The sequence below is a fragment of the Vigna angularis genome, chromosome 6 (assembly GCF_016808095.1).
Source record: "Vigna angularis cultivar LongXiaoDou No.4 chromosome 6, ASM1680809v1, whole genome shotgun sequence".
Classification (NCBI taxonomy): domain Eukaryota; kingdom Viridiplantae; phylum Streptophyta; class Magnoliopsida; order Fabales; family Fabaceae; genus Vigna; species Vigna angularis.
Window position 1 is genome coordinate 21,557,074 of NC_068975.1, and position 21,013 is coordinate 21,578,086.

General features: G+C 33.9%; 2 protein-coding genes and 1 long non-coding RNA gene across 3 annotated transcripts; 2 read left to right on the forward strand and 1 right to left on the reverse strand.

Moving 5' to 3' along the window:
- Window positions 1-1,986: 1,986 nt before the first annotated feature.
- On the reverse strand, window positions 1,987-3,931 carry LOC108341971 (proliferating cell nuclear antigen). Its single transcript, XM_017579671.2, has 4 exons — window positions 3,539-3,931; window positions 2,725-2,877; window positions 2,545-2,642; window positions 1,987-2,441 (listed from the first exon to the last, which is right to left on the reverse strand). The coding sequence occupies exons 1-4, from the start codon at window positions 3,855-3,857 to the stop codon at window positions 2,214-2,216; spliced, it is 798 nt and encodes a 265-aa protein (XP_017435160.1). The 5' UTR covers window positions 3,858-3,931; the 3' UTR covers window positions 1,987-2,213.
- Window positions 3,932-7,220: 3,289 nt separating this feature from the next.
- On the forward strand, window positions 7,221-8,494 carry LOC128197411 (uncharacterized). Its single transcript, XR_008249943.1, has 2 exons — window positions 7,221-7,481; window positions 7,585-8,494. It is a non-coding gene; the product is annotated as an uncharacterized LOC128197411 (long non-coding RNA).
- A 7,394-nt stretch (window positions 8,495-15,888) lies between these two features.
- Window positions 15,889-20,894, forward strand: LOC108341021 (mitochondrial uncoupling protein 2). Its single transcript, XM_017578625.2, has 9 exons — window positions 15,889-16,113; window positions 17,236-17,454; window positions 17,538-17,616; window positions 18,056-18,189; window positions 18,289-18,387; window positions 18,814-18,918; window positions 19,355-19,429; window positions 19,876-19,962; window positions 20,480-20,894. Exons 1-9 carry the CDS (start codon window positions 16,042-16,044, stop codon window positions 20,501-20,503), a joined length of 894 nt encoding a protein of 297 aa, XP_017434114.1. The 5' UTR covers window positions 15,889-16,041; the 3' UTR covers window positions 20,504-20,894.
- The last annotated feature ends 119 nt before the right edge of the window (window positions 20,895-21,013 follow it).

The following is a 21,013-nucleotide window of genomic DNA, read 5'->3' on the forward strand; positions in this document are numbered from 1 at the left end:
AAGCCAGCAATGTTGGCTTGAGCTAAAAGACTGTATGTATGAATATGTCAATGAATAAGATAAGAAGCAATTAAGAGAACACTAACAAAGTTGAGACAGTAAATGAAAAATACACATGAAAGGGAATATACTTCTTTAAGGATATTTTGTTTTCCACCTCTCACGGCGGTTATTCCCTTCCTATTTGTCATCCCTTTATTCGTGTGTTATGTCGTGGATTTATGAAAGAAACATTTGTATTCCACTTTAACAATGCGTTCTGTTACACTCTTAGATTGTGTAATTTCAAAAGTGGTCTTTCTATATATAAAAATAAAAATAAAAATTAAAAATAAAAACATTTCTAGGTTATGTAGTTTAGAAAAACTTTTACGTAAAAGTTATTTATAGATTGTATAATTCACTTTGTTATGAAAAAATTGTTTTTAAATGTGCAATTTAAAAATCACTTCAGGTCCAAAAAATATATATAATTCTATTTAGAATTACACAATTTAAAATTTAATTTTTTTATGAAAAATTTTAAAATTATGTAATTTGAAATACAATATAATTTTTTTAATTATACAATCTGAAAGATGAATTTGATTTTCAAAGATGCGATTTAAACTGAATGACAAAGTGTGGATTTTAATATTATGGGGGTGCAGAAGAAACGTATTGACTGCAAAACAAATTTCCTTGTTTTTAGTTTCCTTGCAGTTCTTTGGGCTCATGGGCTTTAGGGGGACATTTGAAGGAAACTATTAACACTCCAGTTTTACTAACTCCACTATTACCTTTGTAACTTGGAACTAACCGCTTGTGCTTGTGAAGCCGAAAATGTGATAGTATATGTGTGCGGTGTTAATTTGGTGATGTTTGAGAGGATTTAAGCGTTGAGTCTATATAGAGTATGTAAGACTTTCTTTTGTTTCTTTGAAAAATCGTTTTAAACGTGTTGTTTTATGAATTAGTTTTAGCCTGTTCATTTTGAGAATGGGCGAAATTGTCTTAGTTTGGAGAAAAAGAAGTTATTAGGTAATTGAAGATCATTGATTGTATGTGATATTAATCAATATCGAAGATTATTTGTTTTAATGTTTAACTTGGTAGGTTGTTTCTGTCATAAATATAAATGAAATTGGGGTTCTGGTTGGAGTAACAAGCTATAGGTGTTGATTTTTCCTATTTCTTTTTCACTTGCATGGATGAAAGGAGAACCAAGTTTTCATCTATTCGGATTCATAATGTGCGTCAGTGCAACAGCAGCCAGAGCACTAAAAACAGTGCTTGAAGGGGTCTTGCTGTCTTCTGAAGCATAATGAGCTCAAAGTTTGGAGCCATTGTATTTGAACACTGCTGCTAATTAAATGAGTGCCATCCATATTTATTTCACAACATAGTATCTTTGAGATTTTTTGGCCAGGTCAGTGCTGACATTATTTCTTTGGTTTCTCAGGGAAAATATCAATCCTATGAACCTTCTTATGTACATGGCTCCGGTGGCTGTTGCTTTCCTTCTTCGAGCAAAGAGGTAATTGCAATCACAATTGCAATAGCTAGAGAAGATTCATGTATTGTTACTTTTGTTCAACTCTACGTTGGCATATTTTGTCAACATGACCAATTTCTTACTCACAGAACTTCAGTATTTAGACCATTTTTAATAGTTTGTAAATTTTTTACATCAAAACACCACACATATCCGATGTTCTTAATTAATGCCTAAGTACCACATTTGAATTTTATTAAAGTAGTAATATTCTAAAACCCTGCAATAATTTCTCTTTCTTTTAACTCTTAATACTTTAACCTATAAATTTTAATCGAAGTTAATTAAATTTGGCGAATTCTCACTACAGGCCTCAAATTAATACTAGATATTTAGGCAGCCTCTATTTCAACTGTTGTTTTTCATCTTATTAACATACCATATGTTCATGTTCTGCTTAGATAAACCAGTACTTTGTGAACATTTTGAAAACAGTACCCAGACACTAAAAATACATCAGCGGGAAAATTTGCATAGCTAATTGTTATACTTTCACATTGTTCTGAACAACAAAATCTAGGCAAAATAAAGCGGCCTGATGGCAACAATAGGGGTAAAATACTTAAATCCTAAATTCACTGCTCAAAGTTTAAGTGTCTTCTAGAGAAATGTATTAAAGAAAACTACAAAGTTCGACGGATGAAAAATCCTAATCACCTAACCCAACATCAAATAGTGGTTAAACTTGAGGTTTCTCTTCTTCATCCTCTTCTATCTTGGGAGCCAAATAGAACCGGACATAACCCATTTCAGCAATCTTGTATTCAACAACAACTGGCAGCTCATTTGACAAACTAATGGAAACTGTGTTGGACAAAGGTGTTGCCTTTGTAAAAGAGTTCATATAACGCAATGCAAATGTCAATGACACTGGCTCATTCATGTCAATAACAGTAGCTTCTTCAGGCTGCAAGATCAATCAAGAAATTAAAAATGCCCACTAAATTCATGTTTTACTGTGTATGCATATAATAGCAGAACAAAGAATAAAACAAAAATAGTCATCTCACCTTATCCACAGAAGTATTTTGCCTGCAAACTATGTTTGCAGATCCAATATCTCCTTTGGTGGAAAACTTCACACCCTCCTTGGTGACCGAGATGACAACTTCAACCAACGTGACACTACGTTATCAGCATAGCTTTCCAAATATAACAACAAATTAACAAATCCAAACAACGCGAATTACCAGTATCCCCGATGCTGCTGAGATCCCTGCAGATCCTTGCAAACTCAGAAGATGGCATTTTCACAATGGCATGATACTCTGCCTCCGGTATCCCAAGATGCTCACTATCAATATCCATGAGCTTCATTTCAAAATCAGAAATTTTATCTTGCGCTGTAAAACAACAAGACCAAATTCAAATCACATCCAAAGAAAGTGATATTAGTATGAGATCACACTCATACAAGCACGTCTTTAAAGATTCATTTCAGCTCTGTCCATTTTATCACATCAAGTCGCACATAGCACTCTGTAACATCCTTTTTATCACTATATGTGAGAATATATAGTTAAGCATCATACTGTCAAAGAAAATAAGCACGAAACATACCGAACCGTTAAACAAACCACCACACAGTAAACCTATATAGTCAGACCTTTCGCCAAAATCACACTCTCTGTAAAACCCAACAATTAAACCAAATTTACTTCATATCAAACCTATATAACCAGTTCATTAGCCAAAAACCACACTCTTTGTGTAAAAGATAAAGATTAAAATTGAACTTCAAAATCCTCTTTTAAAATAGAAATATTTCTTCAAAAAGTAATTACAATCAAACATGATAAATAATACATGCTCAGTTTCAATTTAAGAACATGGATCTCACTAGGCTACCCAACAAGTTCATCAACATAACAAATCAAGCTAAATCTGCTTCTCGCACACCAAATGCACAAAAGCAAAACCAAAACATATAGATGATTAAAAAATAACCCTAACTCAACAAGTTCAGCCAATAAATTCAAAAACGTCGGAGAAATAGAAACATACTGGGACTTTCGAACATGAAAGTGACGGTGTCACCCCCATCATCTGCTTTAATGGTGATGATGTCATCGTTGCCGGCACATTTTAACATCTTAGCCATATTGTTGAGGTTCATACCCATGGACATGTTGCGGTCACAGCGATAGTGCTCGAAACCCTCGGATCGGAGGAGAAGTGCAACAAGGGCCACATGGCTGGAATCCATGGCCTGAAGGGAGAAACCGGTAGACGAGCAATCGAAGTTAGCATCGGTGACGAGCTCCTTGATTGATTCAAGGACCTTCTTCAGAAGAGAACCTTGCACCAGACGGAGTTCCAACATTTTTATCTTCTGAAGAAAGGATTAGGGTTTGATATTGAGAAAGTTTGGGGGTTTAGAGTGGAAATGAAAGAAAAGGAGGGGAAGGGTTTTTATATAGAGAAGCTTCTGGAAGCAGTTGGCGGGATTTGGGAGAATAATTGGATTCCCGCCAGGACGTTTGGGGGAATGGCGGGGAATGGAAAACTTTTCAATTTTTATTTTACTTTTTCACAAAATTGAACCAAAATGATTGATATACTGAAATTTCTAATAGTTTTAAAATAAAAAAGAAAAAAATTCGACAACAATAGAATATTATTTTTAATGTATAAACGTCAACATAGCTTGAATCAATTTTGTTCTTAAATGCAATGTGCTTACCTCATTGTATTATTATTACATTATTAAAATAAGCATGTGTGTTTGTTTATACAAAAAATTAATTATAAAATAAGCATGTGTGTTTTTATAAAAAAAAATTAATCAGATTAGAAAATAATTATTGAATTAAAAAATAAATTAATTATATTGATTGATAGTATAATTGATAACAAAGCTGTGTATACTGAAAACGGTTGTCGGTAATTACAAAAATCAATTCTTTTCACATGTATGTTTTTTATTATTAGAATTTTATATATTTTATGTATATTTACTTTGGATAAGAAAATCACGTATACATTTAATTGTCACAATCACTAGTTGGTAATAATTGAATAATTATTATAATTGTTTTAAAATTGATAATGTGACCTAAGTAATAAAATTTAAATATTTTAATATTAAAGGTTGAAAGTATAAATAAAAGTCTTAAGATGAGTTTGATTAAAATTACACAATTTTCTTAAAGTAGTTTCTTTTATAATTTTTTTTTTAATAGCTCTTCTACGAGTTGAGTTATCTGTTTGAATATTAGAGAGTGTCAAAGTAATTATTACGACAATGTCTTTTAATTTATCCGATCAATTTTCTTAAAAGGATAAGTTAGAGAGTCATATGTATTTTCCATACAAGTGAGAATTTTTCTCTCACACATGTCTTTTCAGTTTTCTGGTATACTCTTTGTTGATCAGTGATTATAACTATGTTCCTTGATCATAATTTCGTAGTTGGTAGGTGCAGATAAAGCTCTCTAAGATGAGGAAGTAGTTTTAGGTCCTTTCGAGCTGTTTAAACTCCTATCACGTAAAGAAAGCTACATGTCTCTTTTCTATGGTTTTAGTATGTTGATAAATATGAGTTGGTATGCTAGAGTTTGATTAAAGAGATTGAGCTTCTTGAGATTTTGTTGTATAGTGGTGTAATTGCTTGAAATTGATGTAAATATGCATGATCTAAAATTAGAAATGTATTATTCTGAATGTTTGTTGAATATTATCTATTTTTTATAACTTTAGTTGTTATGTTTAAGGGTATAATTAGAAAACTTAGCTTGAATTTGATGTAGAAAAATTGAAGAGTGTTGGACTGGTTTTTTGTCTAATTTGGAAGTTTTTATAGGTGAATTTCTATAAGAGTTGTTTTGGAGAGAAACCTGAGGTGTGGGTTGTTGTTGGGCAATTTAAAACTTGTTTAGTCATTTAGTTCACCAAATTATGGTTTGTATCATGTAAAATATGGTTTGTAACATGTAGAATCTAATATGTGAGCTTTTAAGTTGTTGGTTTGGCTAGTGTACCTTAATCCTGACTAAATAAGCAAATTGATACTCAATTTTAGTCATAAACATGCTTTTAAATCAATACTAGTGTTACCAATTGGTCACTTGGATGGGTCTCAGGTTCAACCAAATCAAATTTGAAGTTTTTTGTTTTTTGGTATAGGGTTAAGCGGTAGCCTAGTGGTGTTGAGTGTCATCTTTACGATAGGTATGATGGTCAGTTGCATAGAGGTGGCGCTCAAGCACCACCTTTGCGAGAAGAATGATGCTCAACGACAAGGATGCGTTGCTTAACGCTAGGAGCCTTTGCTAAGCTTTTTGTATCACAATTCTTCTTGCTTCTATGATCTTCCAAATTTTGTTTTGACACATAAGTTTATAGTAAATGATCTAGATACACCAAAAAATGGGGATTAGTGATGAGAATTGAATCAATACAACTCAAGATGTTTTTTACACTCTTTAATGTATATTTGTTTGAGATGTTATGTATTTAAGTTTTCTCTTCTTTTGATTTCTTGTTTGGTTGAGTTGGTTTATATAGATTAATTACTTACTTGTATGGAATTAATGAATTTTTTATGGATGATAAGCATGGATGTGTATATGGATTTAGTATGTGTTATATGTATGATGATATTTAAATGAAATGAAAAGTGTGGATTAAGTATGATGTGAAAAGGATTCCTGGGGAAATCCTTATGATTGTTATGTTGTGTGATGTACTGGAGTAGGGACTCCGGGATTGGAGGATGATTCTGACACTCCTAATAATTCTCAATCTCAAGTAGAGATTGGTGATTATGTCGTGAAGAGTAGCGGGAGGTCCTTGGTCTGATGGCCATGTATTGACCATAGATGTTTGACAGATTAACCTTGGTATGTGGTAGTTTGATGGAATGGTAGTTTGATGTTGACAAGTTGTTCCACCACACATGATTGACAAGTTGTTCCCCATGAGTCCAACATCAATACATCTATCTTGATGGTTGATGTTTAAAGTTAATATGATTATTTTTGTATTGTTTGAATTATTTTATTAATGTGATATCATTGTTTTAAAATGTATGAATGTTCTTTTGGTACTTTAGTTTATCCTTTTGTTTTTGTCCCTTTGTGTGTTTTTGTTTTCTCTTTTGTAATTATTACCTTAATGGTATGAGCTTACGGGGTGTCTCTAGTAAGTAGGAGCTAGTTGGTGATAAAACTGAAACTTAGAGTAGGACGTTTGTCATTCTCTTTTTGGTTTATAAAGTCTATATTACGCTTTTGGTTAGTGTAGTATATCTTCTTACAGTATAAAATAGTATATATATATATATATATATATATATATATATATATATATATATATATATATATATATATATATATTACAATTATATGTTATTTCTGAATAATTGTAATAGCAGGTTATATGTTTTTTTTCGAGTTAATTTTTTTATAATATTAAATATGTAATATATCATACAGTAGTTGAACACTATAAAAATTGGGATGTTAGGATAATAACATTTTGGCTTAATAGCCTATTTTGTTCCCAATTTTGCCGATTTTTCTCAAAAAAGTCCTTCGTTTGAAAAGAGTGTCAATTTGGTCACTTAGTAAATATAGCGTCAACGTCGTCTCTTTTGTTAAATAGAAACAAACGACGTTAATGGATTGATGATCTAGTAGAAGATAATGACAACGTGTCATTTTTAAGTGGTATGTGTGGTGACGTGTTTAGTATTTCCTTTAATTATAATTAATTTGGATTAATGTTTTCCATTTAATGACTTTTAATTAGAAATTCTGAATTAATTCCTAAATCTTCATATGATACATAGGATTGAATCTAAATTAACTTTCAAATGGATGACTCATGCTTTTAGGAATTTAGATTTTCTTTTCTCAGCTTTTGGATTTTGAAAACCCTTGGCTCGTTTTTATGTTCTCTCGATCAAACCCAGTTTGGGTTGGTTCTTCTTCGTGCAATGAGCATGGTAAGGAGCAAGCCTTTGTCTTCTCCGTTTCGATTTGAGTTCATTTTTGGTAGAGAAGGGAGACACCTTTCTTGTCCCTCATCTTCGTTGCTGTTTTTGGTAGAGAAGGGAGACACCTTTCTTGTCCCTCATCTTCGTTGCTGTTTCGATCTTGCAAAGTAGCCTTCTTCTTCTTCTTCTTCCCATTCTGGTTCGTTTCACAGGGAGGGAGGCTAGGTCCGGTGGCTCAGACACGACTCATCTCCACGACGTGTGGGTTCGTTCGCCGGCATCTCTACAGCAACAAGGGTCTTAGTTAGTGGGCGTTTTTGTGGCAGTGCATGGTGTTGGCTTGGGGTTTCGTTTGGGGGATCTTGGGGTTCCTTTTTGGATTTTCATTTTCTCCTTCTCTGATTTGACTTTGCAGAGGACTTTTGTTCTTTCTCTATGCTCTGTTCTTGACTAGGGTTTATGAAATCTGGAATTTGGGGATTTTGGAATCTGGTTCTTACGATTAGGGTTTTCCTTGGGTATTTGGGTCTGCAAATTGGGTTTCTTGAATCTTCTATGCAGGTTGCGTGATTTGGGGGCAAGAGTGTTGATTTGGGAATCTTTGGTTCTTCCCTGTTCTTGCAAATGGGTGGAGATTTTGTTCTTCTCTACGGTTTAGGGTTCGATTGAGGTCGTGGTTATTCCTGTAATTCTTGATTCGTTTGATGCAGAGGGCTTTTGCGCGGATAGACTTAATGGTTGTTGTGAGTTTGGGTTTCTCTTGGTCGTGGAAGAGGGTCCGGGTTAGACTGGAAGTGTCCATTCCTTGGCGGTGATGAGGAGTCACGGTGGTCCAGCATGTCACTAGTGATCCTGGTTGGACAGTTGAACCTAATTGGGCATGGAAGCCCAAAGTTGAATTCAGAGTTGGATACTTAAATTGCAATGCTAGAAAAAATAATAATAATTAGAATTTTAATTGTGTTGCAGGCCCAGAGTCTGTACTATCCACCTCAATCTCTAATTACTTAGCAGGTCACCACGCATACCACTTAAAAGTAACATATTACCATTATGATCATCAATCTATTAATTCCGTTTGTTTCTATTTAACGGAAGGGATGATGTTGATGCAATATTTACTAAGTGAGGACCAAGTTAACACTTTTTTCAAATGAATAACCTTTTTGATAAAAATCAGCAAAATTGAGGACAAAATATAAGCCTAACATTTTTTTTATTAAAAAAGAGACATAAATTCAATAAATCTATTAAAAACATAAAATAAATTAATTGTTACTAGAAAAATTATAAAAATATTACATGTAACGTTTAATCTTAAGCTAAAATTCTAAAAGTATGTGTAATATTTGTTTAGATACGGGTATATTAACAATTAATGAATCAATAATAAAAGTCAAGACCTACAAATTTAGGTTATAGAAGATATAATGGTTTAAAAATAGTGAAATTTAATTATTTTAATATTAAATAATTTTAATATAAATTATTTTATTATGAACGAGTTTTATTATTCTAAAACATATATCTCTAAAAATGATTTTTATAGAGTTCTTTGGCTTCTCTTTAAGAATTTATATCCTCTGTTAGTCTAATTGAATAACTGATTAATCCTTGTGACGAACTTTCGGACTCATCAGTTTCTCCATTGAAGTAAGTTGAGTTTCAATTATTTTTCTTGGTTTTTTCTTGTATATGTTTGCATGTCAGCATTGTTATGCTTGCATGCATCTTTTGAGTCATCAACATGAGTCTTTATTGATCAGTGATAATAATGGTATGTCCTGATGGTTATTATGATATTTCTACGTCTAGATAGAGTCATCAATAATGAAAAATATTTGTTTCTCAAATGGGTAGGGTTTCACCTTGTAAGAACTAAAATTTTGAGAATGATAGAGTTTGTTACAAACATAATATAAATTGAACCTAGATGAATTAATGTCACATTATTAAAGAGTATTAACAGGGAGTTTCTCAATTTTGGCAATATACTCAATAACCCGAAATATTTGTGAACAAAACATATTATTGTCCTTGTGTTCGTTGTCTAAATCAAATACATTAGGAGTTGGGCACAATGTACGATCATCTTCTCTTCTTTTACATAGTCAATAGTTTTATAATGGTTTAATATCCTATTTTGTCCCCAGTTTCGCTCGAAAATGTCAAATTAGTCTATCTTTTAAAAAGTGCGTTAATTACGTCCTCACTTAATAAAATTTGCATCAATGAAATCCCTTAAATCTGTACAAACGGCGTTAACTATTTTTCTCTCCCTTATACTTTTCTTCTACTTTAAATACTCTCTTCTCCCATATGACTCTAATACTCTCTCCTCCCATATCACTCAAATACTCTCTCCTCCCATATCACTCACGTAGTCCCTTACCTCCCATGCATACTCTTCTTTACTTTCCATTCTTCTCTCTGCTTACTCCAATCCAATTTTTCCAGCCCAAGGCACCTTCTTTCTTTTAAAGATCAAGAACAAAACTCTAATTATCCCATTCTACAATTTTCTCTCCCCACTTTTTTCTTACTTTTCCGATACAATCTCCTCCTCCCTCCTCCTTCCTTCTTAAACTCCAAAAACCACTAAACTCCTCTCCTCTTTCTCTTTTCCATCACCTAAATACCCACTCATCTAAAATCACACTCCCATACATAAAAACCTTCACTTCTCTGTATGCAAGACTCGCTTCCACCCCACGACCATTCTCCCTACTTTTCTACTCCTCTTCTCCCTACTTTACTTCCGCCGAATGTAGCAGAATTGAAAGTAGTCCAACCATCAACCACACTATGATTATGGTCTGGTTAATTCCATCTCCTATCATCATCAGGTACTGCTTCTGTCTGGGAATAGAAACGTACTCTTCATACACTCCACCGACCACATGAATCACGAAAAACCCGTTACTACCCTGTGAGTTATTTGGAGCAGCAACCACTGCATCCTTCATTATCGTATAGTTTCCAGAACCGTCTGGGTTTACCACCACACTTTGGTTAACTACAACGTTGTCTGCACCCAACTGAAGAAGTTTTCTTCCTTTTCTTCTGATTAGCTCGTACAACTTCTGTTCCCACATGATGTGATCATTTCTTTCAAGTTTTCTCTGTGTTGTTCTTGGCTTTCCATCCCCTCTTGAAGATTGCAAGAGATATGCTATAAAGCCTGGTTCCATTGGAAAGATGCGTTTGTAGGTCTTTGTCGGGGTTTGACGTGGTTTCTTGAAGTTTGTTTAAGCAAGTTTCTTGGTTGGTCAGTGTAGAACTAAGAAAAGTGTGGAACTTTTCAGCTTCTGAGCCACCGAGGGCATCAGTGGAATTGATGGTTTTTAGGCTCTTGGAGAAAAAACGCTTGTTTAGATCAACTAGAAGATGACAATCTTGCATGGCAAGGATTGTGGAGTTTGAGAACTTGGATGGCAATTTAAGGTATTGAGAGAGTAACGAAAGAATCTTCTTTGAGGATGACAAGGATTTGTCTACGAAAAAACGACCATATTCGTGTATGTCACCATGGCCATAAGGTGAGTTAGATTCGCATAATGATGGATATGGTGTGAGGTTGCAAATGGTATCGGAGGAGTCCGATGAAGATGCAACAAATGCAGAGTTAAAGAAAATGCTTAGAAAGAAGACCAAGAATAAGCCCAAGGATACCTTGGAAATAGCCATAAAGATTATCAGGACAAAAACATATACACTATATACATTACTTACAAGATGTATTTATTCCTGAATAACCGTTTTTCACTTTTTAGTTCGGTTGTTGCCAGTTAAATTTGTATTAAGTGAAAAGCATCACACTATTATTTAGATTTATTTTTAATCAATTTTTCACAATTAAAAAAAATGCAGTATAAAAATAATAACTAAATAGAAATCTTTTCTTAAAGTAGAAGACAAAGATAAATCTGACAAAAAAACTGCAAAAACATGCATTCCACAGAAAAGTAGATAAAAAGTAGAAGAGAGAGAAAAAATTTAACACAATTTGTATATATTTAACGGAAGGAACTTCAAATTTTATCAAGTGAGGACGTAATTGACACATATTTTAAAGGATGGACTAATTTGACATAGATGAGCGAAATTGAGGACAAAATAGGCTATTAAACCTTTTATAATTTGAACTTGACATGGAGAAGTATTACACAATCCTACAACGTCACAAGCACACATGAATGAGTGATCATTTAGAGGATATGATACATAATGTTAGTGAAGAAAATTTTGGAAAAACTCATTTATATGATTATTTGAAATCCGGTTTAGAGGACGAGTTGTACTTAAGATGCGCTAACTTTACAAAATTTTCGGTAACTTTGAAATAATTTAGTTCAAAAGTAATAAATTGATGGATTGAAAAAAGTTTCACATAATTGTTGGACCAATAAAAGTTTCACAAAATTGTTGGAGTTGTTGAAGGAGATGCTTTTGGAAAATAACACATTACCTAATCATAATTACGATGTGAAGAAAATTCTACATTCAATGGGTTTAGAGTACAAAAAAAATACATGTATGCATGTTAACCCTTGGCAAGTGTAACCGAATCGTATCAAGTGATAATAAATGATAAGACCAAGTATCGTTTCCCAAAGGACTCACGGCCTAAACAGTTGTATGATTTCTTGATTAAATAAGACTTGTAAAACAAATTCTTGTAGGTTTAAATGCAAATAACAAAAAGTAAATATGAATGCATGTATTGATCAATTGGATCAAAAGAAGTAAAACGTGATTGAAATATATGGAATGATGATGTTGTTGAGGGTTTTCAATTCATCTTATCCACTCTTATGTATTCAAGAATATGAACATGACATGAGTCTCGTGGAGAGATTCTGTAATGATATGATATTAGTGTATATGTTGATGTTGAGGGTCCTGTTGTTGGAGGTTATCTTGATACTCTAATAATCATCCAATCTCAAGTAGAGAAGGATGAATTATGTTGTGAGAGGGGCAGGAGGTCCTGGTCTATGTGCCGGTTTTGGACATAGTGTTGAGGATATTGAACAGATTAAGTACTGTTAAACTATTATGCAATATACTCAATTGATATAAAATATGTGATGGATTCATCTTTTTGGAAGGATAAGAAGATGTCTAACCGGCTATGCTAGATTCAACTCCTTAGTTCCCCAGAACGTTTATATTAAGGTTATAATTGTGATGGTAGGATAGAGGAATCTTAAAAACCAGAGTTGGTACATCCCTGGTCATAGAGCAGCCCTGGTCAAATCCAGTAAGTTGTGACTAGTCATATGTACTAGCGTTTATAGTGAGTTTGATTCGTCAAACATTTGATTCTTCTCCGGTGACCATTTATAGTGATATTTTAGTATTGTTAATTTATTTTGTGATATATTCATTTTGTATGATTTCTGTGATGATTGTATTTTATTATATTGGATTTGAATTTATGCATCTGAACATGATATGAGTATTATGGGGAGATTTTGTAATGGTATAATATGAGTTGAGGAATATGAGCATGGTATGAGTCTCGTGGAGAGATTCTGTAATGATATGGTATTAGTGTATATGTTGATGTTGAGGGTCCTGTTATTGGAGGTTATCCTGATACTCTAATAATCGTCCAGTCTCAAGTAGAGAATGATGAATTATGTGGTGAGAGGGGTGCCGATTTTGGACATAGTGTTGAGGACTAACCTTGTGGATGGTATGACGTATTTTGGAAGTGTATTTGTAAGAAGAAGTAGAAGTCATCACAAGTGCATAACCTCCCGTGACCGCTCATCAACCTATCATCCAAATGAGTGTCTATTGGGTATTGTAGAATGAGTGTCTATTGAGTATTATGGGACGAGTGTCTATTGGGTATTGTGGGATGAGTGTCTATTGGGTATTGTGGGATGAGTGTCTATTAGGGATTGTGGTATGATGGGATGAGTATCTATGGTGCGATTGTTGTATGATGGTATGAGGGTGTCTGACATAATTATTATATGAGGTTTGTTGAGTGTATCAAAGTAATTATGCATGTTTTATAAATGATTTGTTGCATGTTAGGTCACCCTACTTGTTTGTGTTTGTGTATGTGCGATGATCGTATAATTCGTTATACGGGAGCAGATGAAGGAATGTCGTCTGATTCAGTGCCAATGAAGAAAGAGATAGAAGAATAAATTAGAAGAATTCGAGTTATATTTATGAGTTTGTAGTTGAAATCTGAGTTTAAAACACACACACACACACACACCCACACCCACACACACACACACACACACACACACACACACACACACACACACATATATATATATATATATATATATATATATATATATATATATCAACTATGAATTATCAAGTGTGAGATTATGGGATGTTACCTTAAATGTAATGCTACAATATATCAATTATGAATTATCAAGTGTGAGATTATGGGATGTTACATACTTCCCCCACGTTGGTCCTCCTTTACTCACCGCACCGCCTCCGGTCACACTCGCCACCAATCTCGATTGCTCCACGTGTCGAGCCCTTTCCATCACGGTTAACAGGTCGCGAGGATCGTAAGGCCGAACGAGATCCCTCAATTCTTCTTGGAGTCGCGCAAAGAAATACCCAAGCAGCTGTTCCTCTGTCACGCCAGTCGCCTGAGCCACCAAGATTTCAAATTCCCGCACATATTCCTCCACCGATTCCCTTTGTCGCACCGCCGCCAATTTTTCGAAGATCGTTCCCCGGTGTCTACCTCCGAACCTCCTGACCATCGCCTCCGTCAATGTCGCCCAGGTAGGCTTCTTAACCTTCTTCCGCCAAAAGCGAAACCAATAGTTCGCTCCCCCTTCCATACAGATGTACACCAACTTCATCTTCTCTTTTTCTGTCACGCTCTAAAGTTCGAAAAACTTCTTTGCTCTAGCGATCCATCCCGTCAGATCGGTCCCTTATAAAGTAGGTAATTCCACTATCTTCATCCAGCTCCTCTGAACGTCATCGCATTCTTCCTCTAATTCCTCCTCAGATTCATCCCCCTCCATATCCCGACTTCCATTCACCGAATGACTGCCTTCAGAACTCCTCCCCTGGTTCCCACTTCTCCCACGGTCGCGATTAACGTTTCGTCTCCCTCAGTCGCGATTCACGTTTCGAGCCATTCCCCTCATCTCTGCTCGAATCTCCTCCAACGTCGCTTCCATGGAATCGAATTTTCCCTCCAGTGCGCTCACCCTATTCTCCATCTTGTCTCTCCTCTGATCTAGATCCGGCAGGTCGGACCAATATTGTTGGACTTCTTAATTCAAGAAGTCAAGAAAGCAATTAAACCACACCAAAAGATTATACTTCTGAATATACTTCTCTTATTCAATGAACCAATAATACAATTGTATAGTAATCCCTCCTAAGGAAGCCTGATCTTCCTCCACTCTAAGTTCCAGTAAATTCACAAAATACAAATTGAATAATCCCGCCCTTTCCAACTAACTCCTTATTTATACTCCCCATACCTTCTAATTAATTGCTAACCGGTCTTCTTTGCTTCCCTTTATTTCCTTCTTTATTCCCCTGTCAGATAGTACGTTTTAAAATAATAAAATTCGTTTATAACAAAGTTATTTATAATAAAACCGTTTAATATTAAAATAATCGAGTCTCACTATTTTTAAACAACCACCACTTCTAAAATATCATTTTTTTTATTTCACAAAATTCATCATTTTTAATAATAATATAAAAAAAAATTAGTATAAATTCTATTATATATAATTTGTTTTGAGATATATCATGTTTTGGTAAATTATTAATTTAATTAGTACTTAAAATATATACTTTATTATAATCATTTTATATATAATTTAATACTGTATATATTTCAGATTATTTTTTTTCTTAAAGTTTACTTTCTTACGTGATAAGCATGGTCCCATCACTGCTGGTACTTTAATTAAAAAAGTTGGTCTCCCACTTCATGGCTAAGAAACACAAGTTTTTGACATTTTTCTTACTTGCACATGCATACACTTCATAATTTGCGGTGGTGTAAGTGATATTAATAATTTAATTGTTCTAGTATATAAGAAAAATTAATATTTGACCTAATAAACTTATCTTAGAGATTAAATTGGTTTAGGTTGAAATTTCATTTTATCTCACTCTACATTTCAATTTCAAGATAGAACAATATCAAGTGTTGACAATGAGTTTTAAGGAGAAAAATAGTATTTTAGTTTGTTTAGTGTATTGTTTTTTATACAATAGACATTTTTATATTGTTTTTAACTTAAGTTTTTTATAACTTATTTCCATGAAAAATGAAGAATTTGATTTTTTTTTCCAAATTAAATGAAAATAGTTTTAACAAAATAGTCACTGTAATTAGACAGTTGTCAACAACTATATTATCCAAGTGTAGCATAGCTTTCTGATTACTCACATCCATTTCTCCGTCTGTTCACTGTTTTAACCGTGAACTGGTTTGAAGTAGAGTCTCCTTAAGAAGAGTGGTTACGCTACGACTAGTCTCCTTCAACTTCTTAAACTCTCACACCCAAACCCTTTCTTCTTTCCAGTGACGTGAACAATGTCAGATCCGAACCAGATTTCGTTCGCTGTATCCTTCTTGTGCAGCGCTTTCGCAGCTTGTTTCGCCGAGGTAACCTTCCTTCTCTAACCGATTTCGATTCGGCATTTGGATCTTGTAATATAGCTTCTCGCATATCCTATTGTTATGGATAGAAACTGAATCGTACGTTTATCAACCAAAGGAATGATATGTCAGGATTGCGTGACTTGAGTTGATCAAGTTCATTTGGTTGTGTATTTGTGTACAATTTGTGAAAAGTCAAATTGTGTGGGATGTTCACAAGACTATGTGAATTATATAACTTTCCTTGCATTTAGTTTTGAGTAAATAGTGTCTGCATAAAATGTAGAGAGTTTAGTGCTGTGATCGAGTTATAACAAAAAATTGTTGATTCTTATAATACTAGGAGGATGATGATAATAATAACTGAGTGGTTCCTCAGTTAAAATTTGCTTAAAGTGACAGTTCATTTGAATTGATATTAAACACTTTAAGTAGGATCATGAACAGAGTGAATACGACCTGGCACATCAAGTTAAAAAGTGGAGTCTAACTACTCACAAAATGAGTATTTTTGGACGGAAGAATAGAGAGATCCTAGTGAACGGAGAGAACATACATACTGGTTCCAGTTTTAGGTGAATGTGAGTCGACATCTTACCAAGGTGTGTGCACTTGTACATGTTATTGTTGATCCTTGATGCTCTTATTATACAGATAGTTTGGCATGACTGGTTACCTGACTGATTCTCTTAGTTAAAGGTTTTTCTTTTGCAAGAGTTTTACTCTAATTTTCTTCTTTAGTAATTTTTTTTCCTTTTGTGAAAGATAAAATAGTATATCCATTAATTATGTATAATGCACTATCAATTATGAACCACCATGAATGGTGATTTGGCTGACTTTGGCAGTAACCATAGTAAATGTCATATCAATGATGATTTCTAATTAGTTAACAGTGTAAAAGAACTTTTACAATGACTGTGCCCATCTTTTAACCTCTAAAAAATTTAGTTACCGTGTTTCAAACTTTTTTACAAGTTTCATCTTTGCCTTTCTTAAGTTACATTATTCATAATTAGATGCATCTATGCCAATATTGTATCAAACTACTGCTATAGAAATTTAACCTAGAAACTTGCCTATGAGAAAGTAATTCTAATAATTCTTTTGTGGTTGAGTTTTGTGCAGTTTTGTACCATTCCTCTGGACACAGCTAAGGTCAGACTTCAACTACAAAAGAAGGCAGGGGTTGATGATGGAGTGGGTTTACCTAAATACAAGGGCATGCTAAGCACAATTAAGACCATTGCTAGAGAAGAGGGTATATCAGCTCTGTGGAAAGGAATTGTTCCTGGTTTGCATCGCCAATGTTTATATGGAGGCTTAAGAATCGGATTATATGATCCTGTGAGTATATATATCTAACTTTCATTGAATAAGTCTGTGATTGGAGGAACATGGGTTGTACATATGAACTGCACCATGAACAGGTCAAAACATTTCTTGTTGGTAGTGCCTTTGTTGGAGAGGTTCCAATATACCATATGATCCTGGCTGCTCTGCTCACTGGTGAGTACTTCTGAACAGTTCTAATGCATCATTTCAGATTTCAGATTGCATAACATTAATTGATTTTCTCTCCTTTGTGGGGAAATTAGCATCTTCTTTTATTCCAGTTGGAAAAAAAAAATTATAAAAGAAAAGGCAAATGATGCTTGAACTATGTTCATTTTTCCCATTTACATGAATTAAAATTCTAGCTATGCTTTTTATTTGTTAGTTATTTATCAAGAAACTTCATCTTCATATTGTAGCACAATACTTTATCATAAATGTGAAATAGTAGTTGCATAATGTAAATTTAGGGTGAAGTTATTGACTTTACAGTTGGATAATGGAAGTTGGAAAACAAAAGGCTAATAATTTGGATAATAGAAGTTATTGAATTTACATTTTTTATTATATTATATATTGCAGTCACTAATCTCTTTTATTTAACCCATGATAGGTGCTTTAGCAATCACGATTGCTAATCCAACTGATCTTGTTAAAGTTAGGCTTCAATCCGAAGGTCATCTGCCATCTGGGGTACCTAGGCGTTATTCTGGTGCCATAGATGCTTATTTAACTATATTGAGACAAGTAAGCCTTTCTTATGAGTTTTTTTGGTCTTGCTTCTTTGATTATATTGAAAATTTACTAGTTGAGTCTAATTCTCTATATTTTCTTTTGTTAAACTAGGAAGGAATAGGGGCCTTGTGGACTGGGCTTGGGCCAAACATAGCAAGGAATGCAATTATAAATGCTGCTGAATTAGCTAGCTATGATAAAGTGAAACGGGTAATCACATTATTGAGTATTCTAAATTGTATTTTTGCTATACTTGGAAGTACAACCTTGCACAATTTAATTTTGTTGGGAAAAAAATCCCTCTCACACACAATGAGGATCAGAGATATGAGACACACAAAACAATACCACAAAAAAGAGAAATAGCCAAAAGCATATACAAGACCACCCCTCTTTCTCTGTAACTTCTCACTTCATGTAATCCCTTTATATAATAAAGGTTGGCGGCTTCCTTCAATAAAGAGACTTTGTTATCTTTAATCCACTTTTCATATACATCTCATTATGATAGTGGATTCACCTTGAGTCTACAAACATGCATCCTTGGCTTTCCACTTACTATCATTAATGCTTGGAAATTTGGACTGATTTCCCCAACAAATTGCAATGCTGCTCTGATTCTTTATACTTATGCAGACGATTTTGAAAATTCCAGGGTTCATGGACAATGTCTATACTCACCTTCTTGCTGGCTTAGGGGCAGGTCTTTTTGCTGTATTTATTGGTTCTCCCGTTGATGTGGTAGGTGCTACAACATCCCTCTCCCCTTTTTTTGTCTTCAGTTTGCACTTATGCTTAAGAAGAACACTTCGATAGCAACAAGTTGTGTTTATAATAAAAAGAGGCTAGAAAAGAAGTAAGGGGAATCAAATAGTCAATGGTACAATTTGAATACTTTGATTTAACATTTTGGTTCTGGATGATGTAGAGTTAAAGTTGACAGTGTTACTGGATCTTACCAAACGTAACCCAAATACTTTTTTCAAGGGCAATTTGCTTTCAATACTTCTGTCTATGTTCCTCCATAAACATTCTGGTGAAATTATAAGTAACTGGGTATTTTGAAATTCTAGGACTATTTCTAGATTCCTTAACACTATTGGTAAAATTTGTATGAAGAAGCACACTCTTTTATGAAGCTACTGGATTACTTGTTTCAATGCCCATAATTTTTCAGGTGAAATCCAGGATGATGGGGGATTCAACCTACAAAAGCACATTTGACTGCTTTCTCAAGACTTTGCTTAATGAGGTTTATGAATTTCCTTATTTGATTTTATGTATAATTGCTGTTTAAAATCTTGAACCAAGTGAAATTGAAAGATTCATTATAATAGTTGTCACCTTTTTCTTGCTATATTTTTATTTGGTTGTCCAATATTTTTATAAATTGAAAGATTCATTACTATGGTTATCACCTTACTTGTATGAGGTGATTTGGGAGAGCGGACGCAAACTTTTCGGTGCATAATTAAAGAGGCTATTGAGCAACGTACTTAATTCCTATTCAATGAATATGATTTTCCATATCGCAATCTTTGTTGTTATGATCCTTTAAATTGTTATGATCCTTTAACAATCTAAAATTATTTTCACATTTGCCCCTGGCGTGTTCATTTGATAGTAAGCTGGCGTGAGGTCTGCATATAGTTTGTCCTTTTCTCTGCAGCTTGAACTCATGTTACAAATGTATTGCAGGGATTTTTGGCCTTCTATAAAGGTTTCCTTCCAAATTTTGGTCGAGTAGGAGCCTGGAATGTGATTATGTTTCTTACTTTTGAACAAGTAAGATACACGTTTTATCTTGGCAATGCTGTTAGATTTATCTATTGTAATTTATATATCGTATTGCACCCTGATATCCACTCACAAATGCCCTGCTTTAAGGTTTAAGCCACTGTGTATGTTCAATTACGCAGCTTGCAAGTGAACGTAAGGTTTACCGTAGTGTAATCAATATTTTCAATGAATTTTTCCCCTTCTGCTTCAGCTTCTAGCATTACAAGTCTTAAGCGAAAATAGCTTTTTGTAACTTATTTGTCTCCTTAATCTGAATCAAATGTCTGAATTTTACCAATGTCGTGCTTTCTTAAGAGAATTCAAATCACATTTCAAGACTCACATTGTATGAAGACAGCTGTGAGTTTTCCCATTAAACTAGCCCTGTGAATATTGCAGAAAGACTGCTTTTTGCATCATGGGATCATTTGTTGTTTTGAGGAACTGCTTCGTCTAACAGGAAGTTTTAATGACTATGAATTTGCTTGTCGATACTGAAAGTGCTATTTGATTCATGTGGCAGGCGAAAAGATTTTTGAGAGGATAATTGTTACTTCATGATTGATATTGACGAAGGAAAATTAGTGTTCTTTCTCGGTTGAGTGCTATCAGATGCACGGCAAATTTATTACAAGAAAGGTGGTCTTTCCACATTCATTCCCCATTTCTTCCTTGTGGACGGACATCATGCTTAAAATATTTAGTCAATGAATAAACCGTCAAATTACCTCTGTATATGATTGTCTCATGCTTATGCCATGTGAAGGCCACAATTCAAAGTTTCAAACATTCTTAGCCAATTAATAGACCTGAAATTACATTTACTTGAAAGACCTACACTGTACTGGATTGATGCAGATACATTTTTTTGGGAAATAAATTGCCTATTTCCCGACTTATTGAATAGACAAATTAAATGAAACATGTATGCAAACTAATATCTAGAGGTTTATAATTCATTACTTTATTCAAATATCATGGGGTATCACCATTAATAACATATTTTATTTAAATCCCGGATAGTTTTCGACTTAGGGAATATAACAAGTTTCCTTTC

Bases quoted from the DNA above. Each gene is read 5' to 3' on its own strand.
- LOC108341021 (XM_017578625.2), top strand. From the start codon at position 16,042: ATGTCAGATCCGAACCAGATTTCGTTCGCTGTATCCTTCTTGTGCAGC. The intron at 18,190-18,288 runs GTAAGCCTTTCT...TTGTTAAACTAG, and splicing joins ATTTAACTATATTGAGACAA to GAAGGAATAGGGGCCTTGTG. The intron at 18,388-18,813 runs GTAATCACATTA...ATACTTATGCAG, and splicing joins GCTATGATAAAGTGAAACGG to ACGATTTTGAAAATTCCAGG.
- LOC108341971 (XM_017579671.2), bottom strand. From the start codon at position 3,857: ATGTTGGAACTCCGTCTGGTGCAAGGTTCTCTTCTGAAGAAGGTCCTT. The intron at 2,643-2,724 runs GTAATTCGCGTT...CGTTGGTTGAAG, and splicing joins CAGCAGCATCGGGGATACTG to TTGTCATCTCGGTCACCAAG. The intron at 2,442-2,544 runs GTGAGATGACTA...TTGATCTTGCAG, and splicing joins AAAATACTTCTGTGGATAAG to CCTGAAGAAGCTACTGTTAT.